This window comes from Dromiciops gliroides, chromosome 4 (assembly GCF_019393635.1).
Source record: "Dromiciops gliroides isolate mDroGli1 chromosome 4, mDroGli1.pri, whole genome shotgun sequence".
In the NCBI taxonomy this organism is placed as follows: Eukaryota; Metazoa; Chordata; class Mammalia; order Microbiotheria; family Microbiotheriidae; genus Dromiciops; species Dromiciops gliroides.
Genome location: NC_057864.1, coordinates 461,813,659 through 461,836,688, shown reverse-complemented (window position 1 = coordinate 461,836,688; position 23,030 = coordinate 461,813,659). Strand labels below are relative to the sequence as shown.

Sequence of the window (23,030 nt, the reverse complement as noted above, 5' to 3'; positions counted from 1 at the left end):
CCAAGAGAGCCACGTGTGCAGGGGGAAAGGAAAAGAGAGGAGAGGCTGTATGACTAACCAATCATGCAAAGGAAAAAAATAAACCTCAGGCAAAAAAAAAAAAAAAAAAAAAGAGAGTCGATTATTAAATCTTCAAGCCTCTTTGCTGTGAAAAGTGAGTCCATCTGCTATAAGTGCCTTCTCTTCATCTCAAAACACCCTGACGTCATTCCCCACTCTCTCCCTGTTTCTTCCAGTCTGTGATCAGGAGCCAGCCCTTCTTGCCAAGGCCAACCCTTCTGCCTATGTCATAGATCCCAGAGCCTCCCATCTCCTATCTTCTTCTTTTTTTGGGGGGGGGGGCAGGCTATTGGGGTTAAGTGTCTTGCCTAGGGTCACACAGCTAGTAAGTGTCAAGTGTCTGAGGCTGGATTTGAACTCAGGTCCTCCTGAATTCAGGGCCGGTGCTTTATCCGCTGCGCCACCTAGCTGCCCCTGCCTCCCATCTTCTACAGGAGATGTCTCCTGTTCCTGCTGACCAGCTTCTGGTCTGAGTTTTGTTACTGCTCTCTCCTCATTCTCCTATCTGTCTAACCACTCCCTACTGGCCTTTCTTTGCTAATTCATCCTTCATGTTACACCCTCTGACTGGGGATATTCTCCAAGGCTTTGATTTTCTCTCACTGTTCTCTCCCTGGGTGACTTCATTGGGTTCAATGCTCATCTCTGTAAATGACAATAGCCGCAGGCAGTCTCTTCCCTCAGCCAGTCCTGCAGACCTCTCAAACTTGTGTCCAAAAGAGAGCACTAACGTTTCTCCCAAACTTATCCTTGTCTGAGCTGATTTCTGACATGAGCCCCACCATTCCTCCAGTCTGCCAGGTTAATAGCCACTGTGTCACCCTCCCTCACCCACTTATCCAGCTTTATAAAAAGCTCATCTACATTTTCTTCTCTCCACTCACACAACCACCACCTTGGTCCAAACCTGTATTATTTTTCCGGTCTCTCTAGGTCACCTTTCTCCCTGATCTGATCAAACCTCCACGCAAAGCAACCAAAATGCGTCTTCTCTGGTGGATGTCTCACCATTACTGCCCTCTTCACTCTCATACACTGGCACAAGGACCAAATGGACACTTTTCTGTTTGGGCTTTAAGCTGGCGGCACAGCCTGGCCCCAACTTCTCCTTCCAGCTAGCACCTGAGGGTCCAGCTGGCCTGGCTCTGAACTCTGTTCCTCATACAAAGGCAAGCCTCCTCCCCTTTAACTCACAGATTCTCTTTTCCTTTAAGACTTAAGTATCACCTTCACCAACCCTTTCCTGATCCTCCCAACTGCTAGTAACCTCCTTTCCTAACTACTGCCTTATATTTATCTTGTACACACTTCTATATATTGTTTCTTCCTGCAGAATGTTAGCTCCTTAAGAGGAGAGATTTCTGTATTCTTTTATTTTGCATTTCTAATTCCTGGCACCATGTGGAAAATAGGAGACGCTTAATGCATGCATATTGATTGATTGCTTAGGAGGTAGAAGCCTTAACCTGGCCTTGATGTAAAATTTTTAGCAGGGACTCAAAAAAGGGCATCAAAACCCTCATTTCCTTTCTATTTTGTCTGTACCCACAGCTTTACAAAATAACCTTCAGCTCAAAAGCAGATCACCTGTTTGGTCAGCCAGTCTGGTCTGGATCCAATTTTAGCATCTTACCTGGAGGATGAGCTGTGCTCAATGATCAGATAACCAATGAGCGACTGAGGTTTTCAATAACCCATCTTCTGCATAATAGGAAATTAAAGTATACTCAACATAGGAAAGGATGCAATTTAAAAAGCGTTGGAATAATTACTATGGATACATCTGCGCATTCAATTGGTTCTCTAAATAGTCTGATCTATTTGGCCCTCTTTGAAAAGTCAGTGGGGATAGAGCAAGATTCCAGTGTGCCCTAACCTTGTGTCATTTATTCAGTAGTTTTTTCCCCTCTATTAACATTGCTAGAGGTAAAGTGTACTGGAACTAAACAGCTAGGACAACTGACTTCATGCATTTAAAGATATGAAGCAGGGCAACTTCTGTACAAAATCCTTCTTTGTTCAATCTTTCAACCAATAGCCAGGACATGAGATGGTTGTTAGGTTGGCTAGAGTGAAATCCCTCCTGGTAAAAGCTGTCAAACTTAGGGTTAGCTTTCTGAGGCAGGCTGCAGATGTCCTGTCCCCAGAGTCATTACAAAGAATCCAGAGATTCATCTAAGGTTAGGAAGAATACCATCAGGATGGAGATACATGTACTGAATGACTTCTGGGATACCCTTTTGGCTTTATATTTTTAAAAAACAGTACATTTGGCTAGAAGAAAAATACTTCATCACATGATGGCCAGAGGTTTTATTTTTTAGGCAGTCTGAAAACCTAGCATTCTTTCCAGCTTATATACATTAAGGAAAAGACTAGGACTGTACATTAGAGTACAAAGAAAACTGGATTTGCCCTACTGATTAGAGAAATGCAAATTAGAACTACTCAGAGGTACCACCTCACACCTATCAGATTGGCTAATATGGCAAAAAAGGAAAATGATTAATGTTGGAGAAGATGTGGAAAAACTGGAACACTGATACATAGTTGGTGGAGTTGTGAATTGATCCAATCATTCTGGAGAACAATTTGGAACTATGTCCAAAGGGCTATAAAACTGTGCATACCCTTTGATCCAGCAATACCACTACTAGGTCTGTATCCCAAAGAGATCATAAAAAAGGGAAAAGGACTCACAATACAAAAATATTTATAGCAGCTCTTTTTGTGGTAACCAAGAATTAGAAATTGATGGAATACCCATCAACTGGGAAACGGCTAAACAAGTTGTGGTATATGAATGTAATGGAATACTATTGTGCTGTAAGAAATGATGAACTGGCAGATTTCAGTAAAACCTGGGGGCAGCTAGGTGGCGCAGTGGATAGAGCACCGGCCCTGGAGTCAGGAGGACCTGAGTTCAAATCCGGCCTCAGACACTTAACACTTACTGGCTGTGTGACCCTGGGCAAGTCACTTAACCCCAATTGCCTCACAGAAAAAAAAGAAAAAAGAAAAACCTGGAAAGACTTACATGAACTGATGTTGAGTGAAATGAGCAGAAGCAGGAGAACACTGTTTATAATAACAGCAACATTGTGTGATGATCAACTACGAGTGACTTAGCTCTTCTCAGCAATACAATGATCCAAGACAATGCTAAAAGACTCATGAAGGAAAATGCTCTCCACATCCAGAGAAAGAACTATGGAGTCTAAATGCAGATCAAATCATACTATTCTTACTTGTTTTTAGTTTTGTTTTTTCTTTTTGTGGTTTTTCCCTTTTGTTCTGTTTCTTCCTTCACAATATGACTAATGTGGAAACAATGTATAACATGATTGCACATATATAACCTATATCAGACTGTTTGCCATTTTGGGGAGGGGGGAGGAGAGAGAGGGAAAAAATTTGAAACTCAAAATCTTATAAAAAATGAAAGTTGAATTGAGTGTTGACCTACTGTGATGGACTATATTCTTCTCACCAATGCAATGGCACAGAAGAGTTCCAGGGAACTCATGATGGAAGAGGATCTCCAAATCCAGGAAAAAAAAAAAAAGAACTGTGGAGTATAGATGCTGATTGAACCATACTATTTCTTTTGTTTTGGGTGCTGTTGGTTTTTTTTTCTATTTTGAGGTTTTGCATCACAGCTCTGATTCTTTCTCTTATAACAGGATTAATGCAGAAATAGGATTAATGTTATTATGTGTATATATATATATGTGTGTGTATAGATATATAGATATGTATATGTATATAGATATAACCTATATCAGATTACCTGCTGTCTAGGGGAGGGGGGAGGGAGGGGAGGGAGGGAGAAAAATCTGAAATTGTAAAGCATGTATAAACAAAAGTTGAGAACTATCTTTACATGTAACGGAAAAAATAAAATACCTTATATGTAAAAAAAAGAAAAAGAAAAAGAAGAAGAAGAAAAAATGAATGTTGAAAACCATCTTTACATGTAATTAGAAAAAAATAAAAATACTATTTTAAAAGAAGAAAACTGGATTTGGAGTTAGGGGGCCTGGGAGGGTGGGGTTATCCTCCAAAGCTTCAGTTTTCTCCCCTGTGAAATGGGAGGTTTGGATGATTTCTTATCTTAAGACTTAGGGAAGGGACATCAGAGATGGCCTCTTACAACCCTCATTGAAAAGGAGGAAACAAGTTATTTTTCCTGGGGCCGCAAAACTGACGAAAGAAGACTCAACCCAGACCTCTCAATTTGCTATCCCGTGCTGCTAAAGCTGAGGACTCGCAAAACATTTTAATAAATTTCTTGAGCGAGGGAGGAGAAGAGCAGGAGGCTTAAGTCTCTCCTGCTAAACCGACGATCCTAAGTGAAGGAGACAGAGTCAGGTTGACAGGAATCTTAATTTGCAAGTAGCCTGACCAACAGGCATTTCAAACGAGCCAGCCTATTGTTAGAAAAAAAGCATTAAAATCATAAAATGAAATTCATTCACACACTCGACTTGAATGCTTGATTTAACTGCCAACACGCTAAATAGCAATGACAGCAATGATTACTCTTAAAGTAGGAAACATTTAAAAAAAAACATTCTCTGCTCTAAATATATCAGTTGAACTATTCGAAGTATTTACTGTGTAGAATTAAGCAACATGATGTAAAAGCCACTTATGAAATACGTGAAAAATTTATTTGGTTCTCACGGTGAAGTTGTATAAAGCATAGTGGGGATGTGGATCTATTCCTACAGATGGAGGAGGAATCGTTTGGGGGCTAATGATCCAGTCCGTGGGTCATTCAGGCTGCAGTTTTTCCACCTGACTTTTGGAATCTCTGCTGCTAGTTTACACTTTCATGAGGAGGTGGGGGAAGAAGTTGAAGTTAACAATTTCAAGGAGATTTCAAGATTATCTCTAGATGAACATGACGTGCCCCATAGCTCTCATTAAGAGAGATAAGTTAGAGTTGGCTAATGGATGTTGTGGAAATCAATTTGACAGGTGACTGACCGAGGCCGTTTCTCTGCATGGCTGGTGTGGCAGCCACCCCTGCAATGGACTCTGAAGTCAGAAGGCTGGGGTTTACATCCCACCTCTGACACTTGCCACCTGTATGACCTTCTTGGACAAGTTGTCTAACCTCCCTGGGCTTCAGTTCCTCATGTATAAAATGAGAGGGATGGCCTTGATAGTAGCTGATATTTCTTCCCATGATTCCTCCTGCCTTGTATAACAAAACACAGACAGAAGGAATGAATTATCAGCCTTCGAATGATTAATCCCAATAACAAGAGTTTCTTTGGAGATGGGAAAGGAAATCACTTTATTTAAAGGGTCTTGCCTTTTCTTTATCCACCTTATTTCCATTTCAACACCGCCAATACACACACTACAAAGGAGAAAAAAAAAAATGGAAAAACATGCCATGTGTCAAAACAGTAAATGCTTATTCCTAATAGGCACATAAGATGCTTATTAGGGCTAGTATTTTTCTGTGAGATGGGACAGAAAAAACTGGAGTTTATTTAAAATAAAAGAATGACAAACACCTTAGCAATTTCCTCTTGAAAATACACTGGTCTTAAAAGGCTGGACACTCACAGTTGTTAAAATAAATTGAAGAGCCTACCTTAAGCACACAGTTGCTGTTCACAAGGAGATTCCCTGGCTTAATGTCACGATGTAAAATGCCGGCAGAATGAAGATATTTCAAACCTGAAACAACAAATCAAATGGCAGAGGCTTATTCTTGTTTCTAATATAATGAGAGATTCTGGAAAACTTTTCTTAGGTGTACAACAAATTAGAGATTCTGGGCTTTCTTTGCAAGTTTATAATGAGTAAGATGAAAAGTCTGATCCAGGTCTGTGGCCGGCCAGTTGGCTGCCCCCTCCCTCCACACACACTCTTTCTCTCTCTCTCTCTGTAGTTTTGATTACAGTTAAATGCAAAGTCACAAAAAAGTCATTATGGGCTTTCATTCTGCAGAGATGCCTTATAATTCATAAGATGATCTGAAGCTAAATCTGCAACAGTGATTCTGACACTAGGGTTGGCCTGATCACTCTCAATTCCCCACATGGCTTCTATGTGGTCCTTGGAGATGGGAAGTTCTCTGAAGTCTACTTTAACCATGAGAAGTCCAAGTGGGGCTTTTCTTCTCTTCGGGAAGACTCCAATCCAGGGACCTACCCAGGCTCTTCCCTCCACCAGTTGTTGAGAACTAAGGACCATTTTCTCATTCTCTGACCTGAATACCAGGAACTTCGACATTATTATGGAAAGGTCCCTCCAGAAACACCCTATGTATCTGAGGTCGTTTTTTTAAAAACTAAAAAAAGCAGCAAATCCCCTTCATCACAACAGTCACTTACGGTTATGAAATGGGACTGGAGAAGAACAAAAAATATGCTAAAAAAGCTTCCCAATGCTTAGGTAGAATTTATAGAGATTGATGGTTTAGGGGTTCCCAGTCTTTAAGGGGAAGCTTTTAAATCTTTCCTAAGGACAATATAAACTCTATTTGCTCTAAGAAAAAAAATCTTATATAAGGAAAAAAGGTTTCTGTTGCACTTCAGCTGAGTCACCCATCTTGTCTTATGACATCAAAACTCAGTTAAAGGAGAGGGCTAATGCCCAGGCACCAATTTAGTGAATAATACAGAAAGTCAGAACTGCCAAGAAGATTCTTCATGCTCATCCTGGTCAAGCCAGCATGGTCACTTCCTGCCAATGAGCCAAATCATTTAGGCAGCTGGTTCCATTAGCTCCTTATCTGCACAGTTAGGCCAGTGGACGTCTCAATAGACGCTGCTGCTACTGCTGCTGCTCTGTGGTGACTTGAGGCCACAGATCAGATAGACTCTTGTTTAGGTACCTGGTGCTAGGTACTCCTACTCCAAAGTTCATGGCCCTCCACCATCTGGTGGTCAAGGGATTCTTCCAGACTTGCCTCTTCCAAATCAACTTGTTCCAACTGTTAAGTGGAGTGGTTCCATCTTTGCCATCACTGTCACTAAAGCTTAAGCAAGAACTTCTTGGCAATCTGGGAGCCTTCAAGGGAATGTTAAGCTTGGTTATGTCAAAAGTGAACTGCCTGTTGGGGCAGGAAAGCCCTGGAAGGCCAGGGAAAAGATCAAAGGGAAAACCCAACTTTCACTCCCGATCACCATTTCTTGTCCTTTAGACATAAAATCTTACCTCGTAAAATCTGATAAAGAAAAACTTTGACATGATCTGAGCTGAGTGGTTGAGGAGAGACGATAATTTTATGTAGGTCACTCTGCATCAATTCTGTGACAACATATCTTTGGGTTAGAAGTTAAGGAGAGTTCAGAGAACGCCGCTCGTTACCCCCAGAAGTATTCCCTAGTGTTTAGAAAACCTTCCGCTTTCACAGCTGAAGCTTTACCAGAAGAAAACTTCTTGATGCACAGCATAAGAAGGGTCAGAATTCCAGCCTTCGAGAGATGGAAGACTGACATCATTAAATTACAGAATTTACCTTCAGGAGAAAGGTAGCCAAAGCAAACCACCACCATCTTTTCTGTCACCAGCCCTCTAAAATGCAAGCAGGCCCAAGTGACTGTCCTAAAAAGGACGCAAGAGTAGGACACAGGAGCATTCTCTGAAGTCACAGAAAGTCGGGGTGGCAGTCTCCTTCCAGCCCAACCAGGTAGTGGAGAAGAGAGAAACTGCAGCCTGATCTAAAGGGAAAGTGCTCTGGGCTTGGCACCTCTCTGGTCTTCTATTCTCTGACTTAAAAGACAGAGAGGACGGAGAGGATGGAGAGGATGATGCTCATTTATGTAAGCCCACACCTTTGATTGTCACCCAACCCTAGTATCTGAATGAGCCTTTTTCTTCAGTTCTTCAGGTGTTTATGTAATCTCCCCAAATAAGCTCCTAGAAGGCAGGGACAATAGCTTCTTGGCACCCGCCATGGTCACTTACACGGAAGTATTCAGTAACTATTAAATTGGCCTTAGGAAGGAGGAGGGGGGAAGAAGGGAGGCTCATATGGAAGCAGAAAAACTACTCTCAGGCTAGCAGTTCCCAACATTTGTGGAATCTGGAAAGAACCCACAGCATCCCCTTTGATTTTTCTGGCTGAGTTACAAAGGCTTTAGGACGTTAATTCAATAACAAGCATTTACTGGATCATAGATGTAGAGGCGGAACGAGCTTTAGAAATCATCTCATTCATTCCCCTTATTGTGTAGAGGAGGAGACTTAGGTGGGGGGGGGGAAGGGTGGTGACTTGCCCAAGGTCACTCAGGTAGTCGGTAGCAGAAGCAGGATTCAAACAAACCCAGGACTTCTAACTAAATCCAGGGCTCCTTAGAGAGAATGGAGAATTCCCCTTTTCTCTCCCTGGAAGAAAGGACAGAGCCATACCCAAGCAGTTGGGCTGTGTGGCAGAAGACCTTTGAACCCTGCCTCAGACACTTGCCAGCTGGGTGACCATGGGCATGCCCCTCAATCTTCTCAGCTGTAAAGTGTGGCCAGTAGCAGCATGTACTTCACAGAACAGTTGTGAGGATCAAATGAGGCAGGTTCTGTCCCGTGTTCTGCTCCCTATTTGTATCATCTGACTTTGAGGACTTTCTGAGCTGACTGATGGTCTCTAAAGAGTTTTAAGTGCCCCGTGATTCTGGGACAATATAAACTTTTGGGACTTACTGAAGTTAGCTGGGCATCCCAATGAATGTATGAAACAGGCTTCCCTATGCCTAAGGAACTGAGTTGGCAACAGAGGGAAGCAGCTTGGCCCCCAAGAGCCCTTGGGGTCTTCCCTTTCCTCTTCCACCATACACATAGCAACTTCAGCAGCTCTGTCCTCTCTTACTCCCTGAGTCTGGACAAGAGACAGGAAGAGAGGGAGCTGTCAGTCAGGCTATCAACAATCATTAGGTTTTCCTTTGCTCCTTCATGTCTTCTCTCAGCCCAACTTCCTAAGTACAGATAGTTCTCACTTCATGTAAATTTGAATTATGCAAAGAAGTCTGAAAGAAATCTGCATTCCAGAAAAACTCGGCTAACTTCACCATATAGTACTGGGCTCGCTCACTCTCACGCTTGTCAAGTGTTCTCTCTCTATCTCTGTGCTCCTGCCCCTTGGTTAAGCATTCTGCCTCCCGCCAAAAAAAAACCAAACCAAAACCCACCACCCTCCAAGTGAAAGCAGAAGAATGGAGGCTGCATCCGGGTCAGAGCGGACACCTGGAGAAGAGACCTTTGCCCCACTCTGTCCACCTGTCCATCCATGCTTGGGCCTTGTGTGCCCGTTCCCAGACTCTGCATGTCACTCATCCTCTCCCGTCTATGTCCAGCCTAATGGTGTCTATCCCTGCATGTCCTTCCTCTTGGTTCTGCTTAGGCCTCCCTTTGGCTGTCCCCTGCCCCAGCTTTGAATGCGCTCTCTTCTCTGTCTAGCAGCCCCATGAGTCCTTGAACTCTGTGCCAGCCCCCTCCTTCTGTGGGCATGTGGTGCCCCTTCAGTCTCCCTCCTTCCCCACGTCAGTGATTGTGCCAAAATCACTTTATACAGAGGTCTGCAGAAGAGTCCACTTACAAAAAGCAAGAACCATATGTAGTAGAAAGAACACTGGCCTTGGAGCCAAGAGGCCTGGGTTTGAGTCCTGGGCAAAGTCCCACAACAAGCATCTAAAGAATAAGGTGATCTAGAAGACCTGGTTGAAGTCCTAGGGTCTTTGACACTGACATAAACCAAAGGGGTCTGGAGCTCTTGTTTGCCAAGTGGTCAGTATGGTTGTCTAAAAACTAAGCAAGCACTGCTCCACCGAGGAAGAAAGCTAATGCTTGGATCCTTAATCCCAAGAGGACCTACTATGAAATCTTACCCTAAGAACCTGACAGTCCGTTCTCTAGAGAACGCTATTATGCAGAGTTCACTTGTAGAGAGAGTTAGGCTGGTTCCAGAAACACCAGGAGAGAGACTCCAGCACAGCCCCAACAAAGAAAACAGAACAAGGAGGAAAAAACCACCCTCCCAAGTGAGAGGTGTCAGTTTCCTTAGAAGAGCCCCATTCCACAGAGGGCGTCCCAGCGTGGCCCATTCTCTGCTTTTGGCGCAGGCATGTCTGCCCAGTCCACTAACAGGATGGAAGGGAGTTTTTCTGGATGTGGAAAAGCAGGTGATTGTCTGCAGCCCCACATATATATCATCAGAAAGGCCAGCTGGGCTGCAGCGCCAGAACCTTTCCTGCTGGTGGGGACAGCTGGTGCGGATGCAAGCAGGGGAGAGAAAACATCTTGGTTTTCAAAGGATCAGGTTGAACTGTGAGTGCTGGCACTTGGGGAGATCTTGTTTTGACTTAGAAATGGAACAAATTGATAAGAGAGCCAAACTCAAAGAATAAATATGAAACAGAATGTCTTGTGTTTGTGTGTGTTTTCCCCCTCCTATCTGTAACCATATTCTAAACAGAGGAAGGAAGAAAAACACTGGTGTGGGGGTGGGTGAGATGATCTCTTGTTCTGAAGACATTTTTTATGGCTACTTGGAAGCAGATGAGCAAGCCTTCGGTGGATTCAATCTGAAGACAGAACAGAAACACCTCCAGACTATGGCTTCCAGGCTGTGCGGGTTCTGCTCTGGGCATCACCCTTCTCTCCCTTGAACTCTGACTCTGGGGCACTGGGCACAGACATACAGATGGGCTGCTTTAGCTTGCTGGTGACAGGGCCCCACATCACTTCCCAGCCACTACCAGGCCAACAGCCCCCTGCAGGTCCCCTTTACCTGCTGTCTGACCCCACTGGAGTCATACGGCAGGCCCTCATCAAAGAAGACCCTGTGCTCTAGGAGCAAAGCAGAACCACTCAAAAGAAACGAGAACCATCTCCACCCCAAGTGTTCACATGAACTGTCTGCTCCCGCTGTGGTAAAGCCTCCTCCCCACCCCAGCCCTGCAATCATCCCGGCCTGATCAGCCACAGTAGGACACACTGTGCCTTGGCCCTGGCTCAGTGATGTCACTTTGGTTCTTCTAGAGCACAAAGGGCAACAACCAGCCCCATTAGACTGGAAGCTCCTTGAGGGCAGGCACTGGCTCGCTTGCATCCCCAGTCAGTGGCTGGCCCACAGTATGGTAATATGTCTGTCTGTCTGTGCAGTTTATCTATACACATCTGGACACTTTTACATAAGAGATCCCCAAATCTGCTCCTCTAAAAGAATAGCATCGCCAATGATCTCACACGGCAGGACCAATCATCCATACGGAGGCCACATGGATATGCACCATTCCAGATGAAATATAAGCCAGTACCATTCTTGTCTCTGCCCAGCACAAATAACCATGATGTCACTGACCTTCTCTGGCCCCTGACCTGGAAAAATCTGATCCCACCTTCCAAAAAGCTTCTCATCCATAAGGAATCATTTCAGACCACTGGGATTGAAAGCAGTCTACTCTCCAACTTAAGTTAAAAATGCTTTTTGCTTTCAAGCACCCTCGGTCCTTCTTCTCCCAAGGATGGCTTTTTAAAGATAATTAAAAACAGGAGATTGGGACTGTCAAATTGGAACCGACAAGATGGTTTTAGCTCATTTATTGATTATCTTACATTATCTTCCATAAGTAATTTAGCAGCAGCAACATTTGCCACTTTTATTTTGAGGCTATTTGGACCTACAATCAATCAATCAATCAATCAATCAATCAATCAATCAATCAATCAATCTCTCTCTCTCAGCAATGAGGGTTAAGTAACTTGCCCAGAGTCACACAGCTAGGTCAAGTGTTTGAGGCCAGCTCAGGTCCTCCTGAATCCAGGGCCAGTGCTATATCTACTGCTCTACCTAGTTCCCCCCAGGACCTATAATTTCATTGATGTAGGGATCTCCCAGAGAGAAGTATAGCCTTAGAGAGTTACCCAAGGTCACACAGCCAGTTATGTGTCAAAGGCAGGATGTGACCCCAAGTCTTTCTGACTGTGAAGTTGTTGTCTAACTTCTCCCCTCAATGTCTTTCAAAACGTTGGCTTACTATGTTTAATTCCCCCCAAATGTCTTTAGAAGAATGCATTCTTCCACATTCACTTTCTTTCTTTTTTTTGGTGAGGCAGTTGGGGTTAAGTGACTTGCCCCGGGTCACACAGCTAGTAAGTGTCAAGTGTCTGAGGCTGGATTTGAACTCAGGTCCTCCTGAATCCAGGGCCAGTGTTCTTATCTACTGCGCCACCTAGCTGCCCACATTGACTTTCAATTGCCCTATTGGCAAGCTGACCCCTGGAATTTAAGCTTCACTCTTCGTCACACGTGGGGACACTTTACTTTTCATTTTCCTCCTCATTCTACTTGCAATCTCTTTAAAGGAATAGGTACCTTTTGAAGCCATCTGAATAGTCAGTCAGTATAAGCAAGGCTGCCTTGTGAAGTTTTTAGAAAGTCAAAGAAAAAGATCTCTCGATATTTTTCTTTTAACAAAGCTGTCCCGGGCAAACTTCTACCATTTGATTTTGTTAAGCAAGGCCACAAATACCTAAGTTCTAGAATGAATAAGGCAATAGAAAACGCCTAGAAGTAACACGTTACCCTCGTAAGATTTTTGCTTTGCTCTACTAAAAATCCTCCTCAAGTCTCAATCCCTCAGCATAATGTCTCCCAGATGTCTCAACTAGTTGCCATGCCAACTAAAGCAGCTTAAATTAAATGAGGGGCTGAAAAGGGACCTGCATCACTCCAGGTCTGTTGCATGTTAACTAAAGCTCTCTTGACAGGGGCTCAGAGGTGCCATTAACTTGAACAGCAGCTATCTGATTATTGTCTCTGGGTAATTTAATGAGGGGCTCCCAAACAAGAGCCAAAGCAGGCCTCACTCCCTTTAAATGGGGCAGCCTCTACAACAGCTGGTGCTCCCACTGGGTCAAAGCCCCTGCCAATGCCTTTCAAGTTAGCACTGGGCAAAGATAAAATCCGGGACCAAAGTTGGGGCTTTCAGAGGAGCATTAACAGATTAAACATTTCTCCCTATTCAAGTCAGTCAATAAAAATATGATCATTAAAAACACACTGGCCATTGTGTGCCAGCCTCAGAGTTCTAACCAACTGAACTGAACAGAAGAGCCATAAAATAAATTGCTGCTGATTGCAGTAATTAGTTAAGTAGTTGCATAAAATATAGATTACAAAATGTGCTGATTTGCTACAGAACAACCATTGAGGCAAATGAACACTAATAAAAGGGGTCTCTGATGCCTTGGGTGCCCTAGCATAACAAGGCCTGTATGTTTTCTATCCAAAAAGCAGATTCAATTTTCAGGAACTTTTTTTTTTTTTTAATGATCTTGGGAAATGGGTCTGTTTGTTTTTTCATTAAGCATCACTAGTCATCTACAGAATCTGAGGGCCGAGAAGGTTGTCCAGTTCAGCTCCCGTCCCTTCAGATAGAAGGCAGGCATCCAGAATGCTGGTGGTAGCTGAGCTGGAAGCAGAATCAGGCTCACCTCTGGGTGCGTGCAGTTCCACAATGACCACCCAGGATCCTAAACGTGAGAGCCAGGCACTCTGAATTTAGGGCTCTCGATTTCCTTTTAACCAAATTATCAACACAGGAGAAATGTAGGTTTCTAGCTAGAATCTGAGGGGGAAGAGGAGTGTTAAATAAAGCCTAGGACAGCAAGGCTCAGGCAACCTACCAGCATCCGAAGCAATGTATGCTAGACACCATGCCCAGCTTCGGCAGTCTGGTGAAGTCTATGGACCCCTTCTCAGAAAAAATTTTTAAATGCATAAAATAAAATACATAGGATTGCAAAGGAAGCCAACAATATTGAAATAAAGATTTTTTTCCCATCCAAAATCACAGATCCCCTGAAATCCCTCTAGAGGCCCCTTCCCAGGTTAAGAACTCCCACCCCTAGATGAAACTTTTGATTTATTTTTCCCGCTTTGCTTCTTGCTCTCCACTCTTACTTCCTCCCCCCTTTTCCTTTCTATGTATTCCTTTGCCTCTGACTGCACACGTGGACACTGCTTATTTCCACTGGACAATGCTGGTCTACCATTTAGGAATCTCCAACACAAATGAATAAATCCCAATTTCTTTTCGTCTAAAACAATTTATTTATACTTTTGTTGACATCCCCTTCATTTCGGAATATGTCTCCTCCTTTTCTTGCACCCAGCGAGCCATTCCTTGTAACAAAATTAAAAAAAAAAATTTAAAGAAAGAAAACCAACTCAGTAGAACTGGCTGTCACATCAGCCAAACCTGATCACACATGCAGGATTTTGTACCCAGAGCCCCCCACCTCTACAAAGAAAGGAGGAAGGTGCATTTTCTCAGCTCTCTCCCAAAGCCAGGCTCTTGTCATAACCACAGGTGGACAGGCTTCTGGGCTCGTTCTTTGCCTTTATATTGCAGTCCTCGCTGTCTACACTGGTCTCCTTGTTTTGCTTACTTAATCTTTAGAGGATACACAATGAATAAGTAAGAAGCCAGAATCTAGGTCACCTGACCTTCTGTCATTTTAAGAGGCAATGAGGGCAGGGGCAGCTAGGTGGCACAGTGGATAGAGCACCAGCCCTGGATTCAGGAGGATCTGAGTTCAAATCCAGCCTCAGACAGGACACTTACTAGCTATGTGACCCTGGGCAAGTCACTTCACCCCAATTGCCTCACCTAAAAAAAAAAGTAATGAGGGTAAAGTGACTTGCCCAGGGTCACATAGCTAGTATCAAGTGTCTGAGGCTGGATTTGAACTCAGATCCTCCTGAATCCAGGGCTGGTGTTCTATCTACTGCACTACCTAGCTGCCCCAGGGCCTGTTTTCTAATCAATAAAATAGGAATAATTTTTCTTGGTCTTACCCTCCAGTGTTGCTCTAAAGATGTAATGAGATGATATACAAAACATTTCTTTGGAAAAGTATAAAGTATAACAGAAGGCCAAAATATTGGCACATGAGCTGCTGAGTAGAAGGAGCGTTTGGAAGGGCTGGAAGCTGGTGGGCACTGTGAAGTTCCAGAACTGTACATTTTCTCACTCAGTCACAATTTATTCCTTACACCCAGAGGAGGCCTGATGCAAAAGTAGGGTCTACTGGGATCTGACATGTGCTCTTGAGAAGCACAGGCCCACACCCTCTGACCTGAAGCTCACAGCCACTGAGACAATGCTCTGAAATGAATCGAGCGCTTGACCACCAATCATGGAACCGATGGGAAGAAGAGGTGTGACAAGGAGGCCACACAGAGCCACAGGCTTCAGAGGAAGATGCTCCCAAATGATTGCCAAGGCCACATGTCACATGTCACCCTGGTAAGCACTGAAGCAAGCACAGTGGCACCCTATTCTAGCACCATGTACCTGTGCTAAAGTAATGGGACTTGGCAGAGGCCCAGGAGCCCCCACCTGAAGTTTGATTTGGAATTGACTGAATTGGGTGAGACTGAAAGACTAAGTACCCTCTTGTGACAATTAAATCTGCCTGGCCGGCCCTGAGTAGGGTGTTGTTCTCAGAGGATATGGATTGCGACATCAACAGGAAACTGCTCTCAACCAATCAACTTGAAGAACCTCCCATTTTAGGGAGGAGGACAGGAAGTAGGAAGCAGAGGCTGGAGGACTGGAGCTGTTTTTTTGGTTCCAGACATCAGCTTGGTGGCAGGGCTTCACGGGGCCTGTTAGGAAAGCTAGGATTTCCATGCTATAAGGAATCTGTTCTCAATCTTTCCCTCTCTTCACCATCTTATATCTTTTAATAAACCCTTAAAAGCCTAAACTCTTGGTGAATTTATCAGTGATTTTAGCCAGTTTCCCCCCCAAACTGGGGGGGGGGGGGAGAGAGACCGATTAGAACCTACATTTAGATTTTTTTTTTTGATGAGGCAATTGGGGTTAAGTGACTTGCCCAGGGTCACACAGCTAGTAAGTGTCAAGTGTCTGAGGTCAGATTTGAACTCAGGTCCTCCTGAATCCAGGGCCGGTGCTCTATCCACTGTGCAACCTAGCTGCCCCCACATTTAGATTTTAAACGATACACACACCATGTCAGAGCTCACCAGTGGAGGACTAGAGTCAGGGGACATTAGAGCTGGGACAGGAGAGACCTTCATTTTACAGAGGAAGAAACTCAGAAGACTCAGACAGGTTGAAGGCCTTGATGAAGTTCACACAGAAATTTTAGTCTTGTCTTTGTTACTGCCAAATTACAACCTCGACCAGCCACTAGAATGGTTTCAGAATTAGATGAATTAGCTATTAGATGAAAACTAATAGCTCTGCTGGACACTGAGCTCCCATGGCTCTCTGGTAGCCTTTCAAGCTGCCCTGTTTTGTGCATGGACAGGTAGTGCGGATACAGAAATGATTATATGACTGGACTCCAGGAAGCAGCCAATAATGGGCTGATGCTGACCGGGAGCCCACCTGCCCTAAGGGGGTGGGGGGAGGGGCCAGACGAAGGTTATTGACAAGTTGGGGCACATAAAAAAAGGATGACCAAGGGAGTCTAGGGACTAGCCAGTGTGCCATCTGAAGTTCAATCTAAGGAACTAGAACTGTTAATTAAGCTGGGTAGGCCCTGCCAGCTGTCCCCAGCCCAGGGAAGGACTGTCATGTTCTGCTTGGGCCCAGAGGGCACGAGGAGAAGCTGTCAGGTGGAAGGTGCAAGGGGGCAGATCTCAGCTCCCAATACTCCGATCTAGTCAGCACTGGAATAGGCCACTTGGGCAGTGAGGAAGGGTTTTCAAGCATGCTAGATGACCACATTCCAGGGATATGGAAGAGTAATTCTTATTTGGATACAGAGAGAATTTCTTCGAGGCAGGTTCTGACTCAGAGAAATACAAAGTATTAAAAAAAATTGTAATGGCAAGAGACAATTTTCACTGTGTAGGTCTTAACATACAATAGTTCAGGGCTTCTCATACAAAGCCGTTGTAACTAGCAAGGTCATGTTAATATTTAATCAAAGGCACTCCATATAAACAGCAGTGTACACTTGAATGCTATAGAACATTTTCTTTCATATACTATTTCACTTGCTTTTCACAACATAGTATTATCGCCTTGATTTTACACATCAGGAAACTTGAGCTTTGGAGAGATGAACAGAAACCAAACTGATTACTGGAACCTAACTTCCAGTCAAGTGCCCTAATGAACATGTAACTGGAGGGATTCTTACAGAGCCATCACTGCTGATGGCAATCTTTCCAACCACACATGCTAAGACACTCTAAGAATTAAGATGTTCAGACTGTAAAAGAAAGAGGTCAGGACGGATTTTATGTTTTTCAAAAGCCAATTACAGAAAACTCAAGATAAATGTCTCAAATTAAAATAATCACCGTGCAGACTATTTTAAATGGTTTATTTCAACACTGCCTGAATTTTTACAACTACTCTGTGGGTCAAGGGAGTTTTTAAGATTTATATTTAAGATTCACACAGAGTGAATCATTTTATTCATACAACATTTATTAAGCATATTTGTACTTAGGATTGTGCTAAGCACAGGCAGGAGAAAGAAAGAAGATACTGTGTTGTTTAAAATCTAAATTGTGGATTCTAATCTGTCGTCCCCCCCCAGTCTTGGGGGGAAGCTGGCTAAAATCACTGATAAATTCAGCAAGAATTTAGGCTTCTAAAGATTTATTAAAATATATATTATAAGTTAGTGAAGAGAGAGAGGGAGATTGAGAACAGATTCCTCATAGCATGGAAATCCTAGTTTAGATCTAATTTGGTATAGCCATAGAGAAAGAAAGCAATGTCCTCTCTTAGCAGCCCATGTGAAATCTCTCACCACCACCAAGCCGGTGTCTGAATGACTAAGAGGGGCCTCCCCTGTTCTCCATCTGTTGCCATACTCGTTCCGCGGACGAAAAGAGCCCGATCTTCCATGGCTTCTTCCAGAAGCCATCTGTGAACCAGGAAGCAGGGCTGTCTATACACACAGCTCCAAGCTAATTGGCTGGTAGCTCTGATTGACAAGGGTGGTTCTATAGATGTAACTTCCAGACGCTAAAGTCACATGGTCTCTAAATCACATGCTTTCTCCTCATGGCGGAGCTTCCCTACAGTATCTCTACGGCAGGGGTACCTGCCGTTCCAATTCTCACAATACTCTGCTTCCCACCTCCCCTCCTTCCCCTGCCCCAAATACAAGACTGCAGCCCTCAGGGACCTTACATTCGAGGAGGGGGTCTAAGATGTCCACATGTGATAGCAGGTGTCTTAGAACAATTCCAGACCACCCATTCAATGAGGCAGGAACTGCACATAAAGGAAAAGATCACTGCGAGGTGGGGCTGAAGACATTTAAGGGAGAGAGTCACTGAAGGACTTTGAGAAGAACTTCAGGCTTAGATGGGCACAGAAGAGAGAGGTTATGCTGGGTAGAGGGAACACCAAGAAGAAAGGCCGAAATGTGGAGATCAGCTGTGGCTATGGAGCTTACAAAATGATGGAGAAGAACATTTAAGAGAAGTCTGGCAGTAAACACACTAAACTTGATTACATCAAGCTCACAGCGAAGGTAGCAGGAGGTAATGGCTCTGTTCATGCCTACAACTGCAAAACTTCAACAAAGATTTTTTTTTTGGTGGAATAATGAGGGTTAAGTGACTTGCCCAGGGTCACACAGCTACTAAGTGTCAAGTGTCTGAGGCCGGATTTGAACTCAGGTCCTCCTGAATTCAGGGCTGGTGCTTTATCCACTATGCCACCTAGCTGCCCCCAACAAAGATTTCTAAACAAATGATTAGAGGTCATCTCTCCAAAGGCCACAGGATGGGATGTTACCCTAAGTGTGTCTTCCTGTGTCTGTCCATTTGTCTCTTTTCTCCCTGGTCTTTAGTTTCCTTGCTCTTTCTAACTGCCCTTTCCCCAAAAGCCATAATATAATTATAATACCATTGTTTTAGTTTGGGATAGCTTGAGATCCAGGATCTCACCTTGAAAACTGGTAAGTGGCACACCACATTCTTCTTGAATAAGAATTAAAGTAGGGAGCATTTTACTTCTGGGGCTCTTGACTGATTTGGGGATGGGGAGCCCTCATGGGAATCGACCAAAAGACTCTGATGGAAAAAAGATTCTTTGCCTCTGTCCATAAAGACCTAAAAATACTGGCCAGGAGCCTAGGAAGAGATCAGGGATAGGATAAAAGACACCTAAGAGTTAGGTCTCCTCCTATCCCTCAGGGCTTATCAGGTACCATGCATAACCTATGCGCCTGAAGCTTTATGTTCACTGGGGGTGACCTTCCACCTCACTCCACAAAAACTGCCACACAGAGCCCTCTTTTCTTTTATGACACTTATATTTTCTTGCTCTGCTGTAAATTCAAGTAACAACCACACCAGCTTAGGACCCCAGAGCCAACTCTTGGGGCAAAGAACAAGTTCTTGAGGGGACAAATAAAAGGCAGGAAAGGAGTTGAGGGGCGGGCTTCTAAAGACAAAGGAAAAGACACACATGGATAAAAAAAAGCTTTGCTTAATGGACTATAAAGCAAAGGAGGAATACAGGTGACAAAGTTAGAAAACTGATATTCTAGAGCTTGGCAGTCAACCCTATGTTGGTAAGAAGTGTCTTGCCACAATTAAAAGAGTCAGTAAGACCAACATCAAACTGGTGAAGCTCCACTCTCATGCCTCATCAGACATGATAGCATGGTGGTGGCTACACTAGCCTGTGAGACAAGGGCAAGCAGGTTCTCACCAACTGCAAAGGCTTTTGGTGTGGATCTATCATCCAGAGGGTCATCACAAGAAGGTGGGAAATAGATAAAGTGTTCAGTGATCACTATGTACAGTGTCTAGTGTACTGACTGCTGGGATACAAACATAAGGAAGTGGGACAGCTCTGAAAGAATGTTTATGTGTGTGGGAGGGAAAGGAGCACATACCATGGTTTGGAAATGGTGCCTGGCAGGTGATTCAGATGGCTGGTTCTGGGCCACAAAAGGCAGAACTCGTCAGAGCCCAGGAGGGTGCTGGGGAGAGGGTGTCAACTGAATCCGTCCTGAATGAGTCCTCAGACTAATGAAATAAATCCATGATGGTAATAAAGTAAATATGGAGGACACCATTCAACCACTTCTAGGATGGTGCTGTTATTTCAGGAAATTTTTAGGGGAGCAGAAGAATCAACTTAACATCATTAAGCATGACTATACCTTCCATAGCTGAGTCTATGAGTGATGTTAAAGAATACAGCTCTGCAATTACCACAGAAAAATCTAACCTCCAATCACATGTACCCTAACTAAATCCTTTTTTGTTTTTAGGAAGCCATGATTACTGGTTGCAGGATCTGTAGGGATAATGCCAACAATACCTGTCCTATTAAATTATCATCACTGACACCAATAAATACTGACCGATCATTCGCTGGGCACATGACACAAACTAACCTAATGACTAGAGAGAGACAGGAAAGATGAACAAGTACAAGAAAAGAATCGAAAGAGCGACTGAGACAGATGTTTAAAGACCAAAAAACCAACCAAAAAAAAAGATAAAACAAATGAAAGTCTAAAGCAAGGAGATGGAAACAATGCTTAAGGAAAAGAAAACTTACCAAGGAAGATGATTCTAACGCTAAAGGAGCATAAGGATATGAGGAAAAAGACACTGTTTGATGAGGAGAGAGAAGTAGGGATGGTCTGATCTTTTCCAATGATGATTCTGAATTGATATTCAGGTGGTAATGGATAAACTATTTTCTTTCAAAGGTTCTAATGGAGCAAAATCTGTTCTAAACCAGAAGGACCATGGCATGGCGATCGCTGTGGAGGGAGAAGAGGATTGTATTTGTTTAATATCATCTTTAGTAACTCTTATTTGGTGACTCTAGGATGAGAATGTTTCCTACGATTTTGAAAATGCTTCTTTCAGGCTGACAATGATTGGGAGGGAACCCAAGGATATGCTTTTTGCTAATTAAACTGGGTTAGCTTCTTAATGGAGAAATGAAAGGTACTTATGCTATTCTCTGCAAAACCCTACACCTCACAGGGATGTGAGCAAAGTGCTATTTGAAGGGGAAGGCCCGACATAAATGTGAGCTAGTATTATTTTACGGAAGGCTGCTTTTTGGACAAAGTATCTGATCAGTTTCCCAGCCCCAGCTAAGGTGTGTGGATGGCAGACCAGTGTCCTACATCAACGCATCTCGCAGAACTCAATGTAGCAGGAACTACACACGAGTCAAAATAAAGTGTCACTTGAACTAATAAACCCCCCGTTTTTCTTCTTTGGAAAACTGCCCGTTCAAGATGATCCTCTGTATTTGACACTAATTGAAGAGTCCTTACTAATGCCAGGCATGGGAAAATGGTGCCGACACACAGTACGAGCTTAGAAATGCTTTCTCATTGAGAGGATGAGCGCTTGACTATCTTGTGCAGGACTGCCACATTCTCTGGGGTGCTGCTCTTAACTAAACTGACTTGTAGTGGGAGCCTTGCTCACGTGGAAGGGTGGCTGCCATCCTGCTGCTCCCGTGCCTCCTCCAGTGAAAACTGGTCATCTGATGGACTCCTCTGTGGGTTTCTAAACCCCTGCTTCCCCATGTTACACATGGCTGCCTCCTTGGGGAAAGCCAAGCTTTAAAAATAAAGAGCCATGATAGGCAGGAAAGATGAAATAATACAACTCTGTGCTTCCTTCAATTCCTTTGGCTGGGTTCTGCACATTTACCCAAGAGGGCTAAGCAGCACAGGAGATTGCTAAGAGGATGACAAAGCCTCACGGAAGCTCAAATTAGCTTGTGCTTCCTAATGTTTTACTATGACTCTCTCACGGTGAGGTGACTGGAGATCACCTCTTTCTATACAGATCAGGAGTTTGGGGTTTAAACATTTTTAAAAAAATATTTATTTTCTTTGTTTTTACATTGCCTAGATTTCCTTACAGGGTTATCATTATTTGTTTTTACATTACAAAAACATTAGATTTGTTTGTTTCCTTCCACTGGAACATAGGTGTGGTTTCCTAGTGAAAAGCTAACATGCATAAGTTGTTGCAAATGTTAACAGTTAAGGATTCTCCTTAAAGTAAGTAAAAAGAAAATGCAAAGATGAGCAGGTACTTCAAAGTGGACTTTGAAAGTACCACTAAAGGAGGCAGCTAGGTGGTGCAGTGGATAGAGCACTGGCCCTGGATTCAGGAGGACCTGAGTTCAAATCTGACCTCAGACACTGGACACTTACTAGCTGTTGTGACCCTGGGCAAGTCACTTAACCCTCATTGCCCGCAAAAAAAGAAAAAAGAAAAAGTCCCACTTCAGGTACCAAAGACAGCCAGTATTGTCTAAAAAAGACAAGGGGACTACTTCCTGAGGTCAGACCAGTGGAAGTGATAGGGTTGGTGAGTTTTATCCCCAGGGCTGTAAGTGCCAAGACCAGAAAACAGCAGGACCAGACCTGAGGGGAATTGGCTACTCTGACCAATCATTCAACTAGAAAGCATTTTCAAGGGCATCGCTATATACAGTTGCTGTTTAATTCAGTTGCATCCAACTTTCTGTAATTCCATTTGGGATTTTCTTGGCAAAGATCCTGCAGTGGTTTGCCATTTCCTTCTCCAGCTCATTTTACAGATAAGGAAACTGAGACAAACAGGGTTAAGTGTCTTGCCCAGGGTCACACAGCTAGCAAGTGGCTGAGGCTGGATTTGAACTCAAGAAGATGAGTCCTCCTGATTCCAGGCCTGGAGATCTATCCACTGCCTATACAGTTGCTATATCCATCAAACTAAGTGCCCATCATCTAGAAGATTACATTTTCAGTCAAATTTGACAATATCTTGAATGGGAATAGTAAAGAAAGTGTAGACATTCAAATGAGATGTGTATTTCTAAGAAGCAGTTACTTACTGGAATGTAGTGACAATAAAGGGGAGTCCTAAGACAAGACAGAAGTGGAAAAGGAAATCCCTACCCCTTGTTTTGTTGGCAGTGGAACTTCAACTATTGGAATGATGGTAATGATGAGATCTGACTTGA

The 23,030-nt window shown here is 43.6% G+C and overlaps 1 protein-coding gene across 1 annotated transcript in view; it reads right to left on the bottom strand.

Moving 5' to 3' along the window:
- The window catches only part of NLK (nemo like kinase), a 132,545-nt gene that overhangs the window by 21,580 nt on the left and 87,935 nt on the right, over positions 1-23,030 (bottom strand). The window contains exons 4-5 of the mRNA XM_044004975.1: positions 7,243-7,349; positions 5,672-5,757 (exon numbers count right to left, since the gene is read on the bottom strand). Of these exons, the coding sequence (XP_043860910.1) occupies positions 5,672-5,757; positions 7,243-7,349 (193 nt within the window). The remainder of the gene's footprint in view (positions 1-5,671; positions 5,758-7,242; positions 7,350-23,030) is intronic.